At 42.3% G+C, this 7,840-nt stretch overlaps 1 protein-coding gene across 1 annotated transcript; it reads left to right on the top strand.

The window, feature by feature from the left end:
• The first annotated feature begins 6,902 nt into the window (after positions 1–6,902).
• LOC140625315 (large ribosomal subunit protein eL21-like) lies at positions 6,903–7,539 on the top strand. Its single transcript, XM_072812596.1, has one exon. The coding sequence runs from the start codon at positions 6,953–6,955 to the stop codon at positions 7,433–7,435; it is 483 nt and encodes a 160-aa protein (XP_072668697.1). The 5' UTR covers positions 6,903–6,952; the 3' UTR covers positions 7,436–7,539.
• The last annotated feature ends 301 nt before the right edge of the window (positions 7,540–7,840 follow it).

A 7,840-nucleotide genomic window follows, 5' to 3' on the forward strand; every position in this document is an offset into this window, starting at 1 on the left:
GTCCCGTAGATGATCATGATGATGGCTGGAGAGAGACGACAGTGGCGCTAGCTTAGCAGGAGCCAGGAGCTCTAAGCAAGTAGCCAGAGGGGCACTCAGGGTGGAGAACGGACAGAAAAACCATTTTTAAAATTTTTAAATTTTATTTATTTGAGAGAGAGAGAAGGCATTTGAGGTGGGCAGGGGTGGGAAGGACAGTGGGAGAGGGAGAGAGAGAATCTCCAGCAGACTCCCCACTGAGGGCAGAGCACCACTTGGGGCTCCATCTCATGACCCTGAGATCATGACCTGAGCCAAAATCAAGAGTTGGCCTTCTAACCAACTGAGCCACCCAGGGGCCCCTGTCCTGGATTCCCTTTAATTCTCACAGCAACAGACAGGCTTGTTCTAGAGGCTTGTATAAGATTAGTCTAATCCCTCCAGGCAAGCAAGTCCTTTTTAGAGTTCTCCACTCACTCCCAGGCAAGGATTTGACAGGTGTGCCAAAGGAGAATGATTTCAATACCTGGACATCTCCATAGCAACCTAACCTTTGTTTTTTATTTTAGTCAAGTTGTTCTCAAACTTCAATCTGCATAAACATTAGGCATAGGATCATATGTATGAAGCCTTATGTTCTGTGTGTTATGGACAATTTAAGGGATTTTTCAATGTTTTTAAAAAATTGTTTTTCAAAAGTAGAAAACACATCCAAATGACTTAAAAAGGAAAAAAATAAAAATGTATTTAATGTATTTGATGAAGAATCTGGCTCCTCTCCCTGTCTCACTGTCTAGTTTCTACCTATTCCTATCAAAGCTGATGGCCTTTGTTAGGTTGTGTGTCCTTCTAGAATTCCTATATGCAAATATAAGCAAAATGAATATTTTTATGACCCTCCTTTGTACATTCTTCTGTACTTCTCTTTCACTTATCAGTATAACTTGGAGACCTTTCTATATCCGTATATAGAGAATGTCTTCATTCCTTTTTAAAATATATACTGCCAAATAAAATTCCATTCTATGGATGGGCATGAATTATTTCTAATATTTTACTATTGCAAATGATGCCACAATAAATAACTGAAAACATATTATTTTGAATGTGTTCAAGCTGTGGGATACGTTTCCACAGTGGGTTGCTGGGTCAAGGTGCACAAGCATTTGGAATTTTAATACACGTTGCTAAATTTCCTTTCATAGGATTGTTCTACACTACATTTCTGTCAGCAACGTAAGAGGCTACCTGTTTTTCCCCACAGCTTGCAACTGAACTTGTTGTCAAATTTTTATATTTTTGCCAGTCTGATAGGTTAAAAGTGGCATTTGTTTCATTGTAGCTTTTAATTTGAATTTCTCCTATTAATAAGACCTAACCTCTCTTCATATGTAAAAGGGTCATTTATATATATTTTCTTCCTGTGATCTGACTGCTTGCGTCTTTTGTCCACTTTTTTATTGGCTTTTCCTTCATGATTTCTGGGAGATCTTTATATGCTTATGCAATTAGCTTGTGTGTGTTGTGGTTTGCAAAAAATTTTTCCAATTGGTGCTTGTCTTTGAACTTTGTTATATTTTTCCTTATGCAGAACGAGGTTATTGAATGCAACTGAATTACTAATTTTTTCTTTTATGGAATTTAGAGTCTGAGTCATAGTAATCATATAAAGGAATTCTTCCGTGATTTCTTCTTTTACTCTTTGGATTTCATTTCTGACATTTAAATGTTAATCTTTTTTATCTTGGTTTATCTTGGTGTAGTGGTGCAGTGTGTTACAGTTAATTTTCAGTCTTGATTTTCACTTGGAAGCTGGCCCCAGGTGACATGTGACTCTACTGTACTCATTTGTGCACAAATCTTCAGTTTCTGCCCTTAAGTAAAGCATCTAGTAGGCTACCAACCCTGGCCAACATAACGCAAATAATCCTGATGACTGCTATGTCCCTCTTCACTGACTGTATCAGGAATGCACAAAGGGAATCAGTGCAGCTTTACCTTGGAACCTGGCAAAAAGTGCAGAAAAGCCCAGGAAAAAAAAGGTGGGGGGGACAGTTCACACATTCCAATGATGAGTAAGCTGGCTCTACGTGGAGCAAGAGAAAAGTGAAAGGAGGTAAAGACTAGGGTGGGTGAAATACGGGGCAGGAGCTAAGAGAAACAAAGTTCACATTTAAAGATGTTAAAGGGCAAGGATTTGAACTTTCTAAGGTTTGAAAGTCAAATCTGGAGTTTGGGGCTTTCTGTAACGGTTTCCCTTTAGGACAAGCAGATGCATTTCAGGAATACTTAAGGGCAGTAGTCACATTTATGGACCTTTTGTGGGCTGAGAGGACACATTTCCAGGTAGCAGTAAGAGAAAGAAAGGCAGACTGAAACTTTTAGGAGAAAGTATGTTTCTGGTCTGTGTTCTATCTCTGCAGCAGCTGGGAAAGCCACACAAGATAAAGGGGTTTCACAAGTACTGTGGTAACAATATGCTTTGGAATTTTCCGGAAAGAGTCATCATTGCCAAATGACCAGAGACTGACTGAATTCTGACCGAATGCCCTTGATCACACTCCACATCGTGGTGTACAATCTTCGCTTTGTTTGTGCCCTGCCTGGCATAAGCATATGAATCAGCTTCCTTAATACAGACAACCTGATCCCATAAATCACCTGCAGAAAAAAAATAGACCAAGACCAATAGACATGCCAGAAGGGGACAAAAACACATGCTAGCGAGGTCCCCTCGGCCAAGAACAACATGCCCTGATGTGACATGTGTGGGGTTACTTGCAGGATAGAGCCTGGGGCTGGGTTTGAATATTGGCTCTGCTGCCCTATGTGGTCGCAGTCAATTTACTACAACTCTCTGAGGCTCAGTGTCATCATCTTAAAATGGAGACATCTGTGTCACCTTAACAGGGTTCTTAGCTGCCTTAAATTTGTTCTGAAATGGGCTGAGATTACAATAGTAATCTAAGGTTGTTAGGAGGACTCCATGGGGTCATGTGTATAAAGGAACCCGGAAAACAGACCCAGGGAAGAGCAGTTGCCACTATTACTAATGGGCTGTGCGAATCTCCGACACCATCACTGTCCTACCTTGTCCTGTGTGTACAGTCTTTCTTCTTTGCTGCCACTGTCCCTGGGAACATGCTGAGCCATTACCTTGTGGACCACGCCAGGCAATGCCAAGGTCAGAGACATCGATGGGACCAAGAAGGAAACAGAATCCCAATGGTGCCAAGTGTTACATGGGATGGTGTGGCCGTCTTCCATGTGAATAGAAGCCCGATGACCCACCAGGACTCCTAGGAGCGCCACCAGGCAAGTCCATAATGGGAGGTGGAAACCACTGGTTTCCATCGGATGCAGAGGATGACAGGAAAAGGCATCCTCAGGAGAGTGTTATTTTCACCTTCCTCTGGGGGTGTATCCTTGAGTTTCCTAAACCAAGGCTCAGCTGGTGCCACTTTTAGGAACTCAGGCTCCTAAGAAGATGGACATTCAGAAAAACAGTAGGGAGAATTAAAGCTCTTTAAAATCTCACAACCTAAAGGACTGGTTTTCACCCTTTACATTCTCAGATAATAACAGTTGGCTCTTCAGATACCAGCTTTCTACCCTGGCAGGGATTTGCTTTTTTTATCCACTCCCAAACCCAGTTTTCTTTCTTCTTTTAAATTTTTCTTTTATCAAGTTACCTGTTGGGGTTGCTTTTTGCGAAATACTTCAGTGTACTGAATGGAGTAGATTGCTGATAGATAACTATGCCTTTAAGTGCCTCATAGGTATTACTGACCTTCCAACTCTGTCCTTTTATTTGTGATTTTAGCATGTGGCCTGGTGTTGGTTACCACAGCCAGGAAAAGTTCTCCTGCCAAGGCAGGCATGTCATTACAAAATACTGCCTTTCATGTGCCATGTTTAACACCTGAATGATGCATGACGAGGCATCCGACTGGGTCTTGGGAATGCTGCTGGCAATCTACACACTTCGCTGAAAAAACAAAGCAGATTGGAAGGGTGCATGGGGGGCTCAGTTGGTTTATTTATTTATTTTTTTTAAAGATTTTATTTATTTATTCATGATAGTCACACAGAGAGAGACAGAGAGGCAGAGACACAGGCAAAAGGAGAAGCAGGCTCCATGCACCGGGAGCCGGATGTGGGATTCGATCCCAGGTCTCCAGGATCACGCCCTGGGCCAAAGGCAGGCGCCAAACCACTGCGCCACCCAGGGATCCCTGGCTCAGTTGGTTTAAAGACGACTCTTGATTTCAGCTCAGGTTATGATCTCAAGGTTGTTGAGATCAAGCCCTGAGTAGGGCTCATCGCTGGGTGTGGAGCCTGCTTAAGATCTTCTCTCTCCCTCTCCCTCTCCCTCTGCCCCTCCCCCCCTCCACTCTCTCCCCTATCTCAAAATAAATAAATAAAAGTAAATTTTAAAAAAAAGCAAATGGGGCACCTAGGTGACTCAGTCAGTTAAGCATCCCACTCTTGATCTTGGCTCAGGTCTTGATCTCAAGTTCAAGCTCAGCATTGGGCTCCATGCTGGGTGTGGAGCCTACCTTAAAAAAAAGAAAAAAAAAAAAAAAAGGAAATTGACCCAGTAGGAGTGTTTATGAGATAGAAACATCTGCTAAGAAATGCAAAGCGGGACTTTTCAAGTGAGTTTATTTAGTTTAAACTGATTTTTCTTCTTCTTCATTGTCAATCTGTGTGAAGCTAAAGAGGGTAGGTGTGAGGAAGAGGGGGCTGGGAAGGGACTGGACCATGAGTGAAGACTGATTTTTGTGACAGCCGGCATACAGGAAACTTCTCTTTTTGGAGAAAACACGTTTTATAAAACAGATGTTAATGACAGACCACTTGAGGCTGGTGGGAAGTCCATGTACTCCTTTTTTTTCTTTAAGGTTTTTAAATTTATTTATTAATGAGAGACAGAGGGGGGGGGGCAGAGACACAGGCAGAGGGAGAAGCAGGCTCCATGCAGGGAGCCCAATGTGGGACTCGATCCTGGGTCTTCAGGATCAGGCCCTGGGCCGAAGGCAGCGCTAAACCGCTGACCCACCGGGGCTGCCCCCCAAGTGCTCTTGTTAATGTCAACTTGAAACTCTGGGAACTATGCAGCCAGCCTGGTGGATGGGTCTCCTCAGGTAGGGAAGCAGTGCTGAGCAAATGAAGGGCAGATGGAAACTGGGAGATGACGTAGGAAGAGATGTTAGGGTTCGAAGCCCACAGCCGAGAAAGAATTCTTGAGACATTGGTGCAAAAAGGTGGTTTTGTTAAAGCACAGGAGCAGGACCCCCGGGGCAGGAAGAGCTGCACTGGCCTCATGAGGAGTGGAGATTATATGCTTTCAAGCTGGGAGGGGGTTAGGGGGAGCCTAAGTCTCTAAGGAATTTTGTAAGCAAGATTTCCAGGATCTTGGGGGGCTAGCTATTGCTGGGAAAAAGTCATTTATTACCATCTAATAAAACCTTAGTCACAAGATCCTTCAGATGTGTATCAGTGGGTCGTATGCTTGAGGGATGATCGCCAACATGTATCTTGGGAGAGGGGGTTTAGAGATAAAGGAAATTTCTAAAGGAATTTTTATATGTTAAAGTAGACTTACAGCATCCTGAGAGTTGGGCTAAGATTGCCTCTTGCCCTTAGCCAACTGTCAACATTGAGTCCCTAAAGGAGCGTCACTCTGCCTGTTTTAAGGACTTGTCAATGGGCTGTAGGTAGTAAGGAAATTTAATCTTTCTTCTGCTCTGTTTCCCACATCATTAGACATAACTTCTAGTCTCAGTTCTGTCATATAATTTTGGGCAATGGTTTTTGTTTGTTTCAAGCTCTTTGGGGTTCAGTTTTTGAATCAACAAAATGCAGGTGTAAGATTAGATCCAGGCTTTTCAGCTAAAAAGAAGAAATCTATTTTGAATTCATAAAGAGAAGAAAATTTTCTATTGGCCTGGGCCTCTGAATTTGGAAGTGAGGATAAAGTCCCATTCAGGTATATTGGACAACATATAAAAGAAGATCCTAAAGGAGTGTCCTTAAATTTTGTGATTCCACATAACTAGGAAATGGTACACTACAAAAAATCAACTGCACACACACACACACAAAGGGCAGTAATGGAGGGATGAGGAACAGAAAACATGTAAGACACATTAGGAAGTAAATGGCAGAAGTAACTCCTTCATCAGCAATCACAGCTCTCCCATAAAAGACAGACATGAATACTCCTGTCCCTTGCAGATGTCTTCCAGTGATCCTGCGGATGGGTGCCAGGCAGTCTGCCAAATAATAGGTTCGTTCCTGCCATTTGGTAAACCTGAATGGAGCCACGACAAACCCAGCTACAGCAAGTCAGCTGATGTCAGTGGGAGACTCAGGCTCTTTGATCTGGGGAACAAATCTGACCACTGCTCTATCTTCTCTCCTCTGTTCCTGGGTGGGCAGCAGTGGGTTAGCCTGGGGTTCTGAGGGTCATGTGCATGAGTGTCACACGCGCACACACACAGTCCTGCTTCCAGCCACAGGGTCAGCTGCGATAGCCTTTCCCCTACGTTGCCCTCGGGCTTCCAGCTGACCTTTGTTGTATTCATGTCCTTCAAACCTATCTTTAGTGATCATTTTTATAAGATTTCATTGGCATCAAAACATCACAGAGCTATAAATGGCCAATAAAACATCTGAAAAAGGCATAACTGCATTAATAAAGTAACGCTAATCAAAATAAGATATCATTTTTCTCTAAATTCTTAACGTTTAAAAAAAATTCTTAAAGTTTAGAAGTACATAATAGCCAGTGGTGGTCAGGGTGTGATGAAGTGAGTGTAATCATACCCAGTTGCTGAGAGCAAGTTAATCTTTCTAAAGGCCACAAGTTGCCTAAAAAGTGGACAGAAACTCTACTTCCAAGAATCAATTGGAAATGCGTATGAACTTCCTTTCGGCCGGAACCACCATCTTCCAGTAATTCGCCAAAATGACCAACACAAAGGGAAAGAGGAGAGGTACCCGCTATATGTTCTCTAGGCCTTTTAGAAAACATGGAGTTGTTCCTTTGGCCACATACATGCGAATCTATAAGAAAGGTGATATTGTGGACATCAAGGGAGTGGGCACTGTTCAAAAAGGAATGCCCCACAAATGTTACCATGGCAAAACTGGAAGGGTCTACAATGTTACTCAGCATGCTGTTGGCATTGTTGTAAACAAACAAGTTAAGGGCAAGATTCTTGCCAAGAGAATTAATGTCCGCATTGAGCATATTAAACACTCAAAGAGCCGAGATAGCTTCCTGAAGCGTGTGAAGGAAAATGATCAGAAAAAGAAGGAAGCCAAAGAGAAAGGTACTTGGGTCCAACTGAAGCGCCAGCCTGCCCCACCCAGAGAAGCACACTTTGTGAGAACCAATGGAAAGGAGCCTGAACTGCTGGAACCCATTCCCTATGAATTCATGGCATGATAACTGTAAAGAAAATAAAAGACCTCACGAGTGTAAAAGTGTTTCTCTTAATTGAGTAGGAGTGTGGTTGGTGTCCTTTCACTTAAAAAAATACTTAAAGCAAACTCTTGTTCTAATTCATTGGGTGATATTTTTATTCAAGGTGGGAGGTGGTTTATTGTACAACAGAGTATGCTTAATTGGTTAGAAAACTGCCAGGTATTACTTTGAAAATATTTATAGTAGTTGGGAAATAGTCCCTTTAAATCCCTAAGGGAAAAAAAAATTAAATACATGAAAGGTTACCTATCACATTCATTACATTTAAGTTCAGGGATAGCTACGAGTACTTGTAATTGTATCCTGTCATACATAGCTGTGTTTTGAGGATAAAGAACTTGCCTTTGAAGTCAACTACTTATAAAT

This window comes from Canis lupus, chromosome 36 (genome assembly GCF_048164855.1).
Source record: "Canis lupus baileyi chromosome 36, mCanLup2.hap1, whole genome shotgun sequence".
Classification (NCBI taxonomy): domain Eukaryota; kingdom Metazoa; phylum Chordata; class Mammalia; order Carnivora; family Canidae; genus Canis; species Canis lupus.

What these genes read in the sequence shown, in the direction of transcription:
- LOC140625315 (XM_072812596.1), top strand. Translation starts at nt 6,953, where the DNA reads ATGACCAACACAAAGGGAAAGAGGAGAGGTACCCGCTATATGTTCTCT.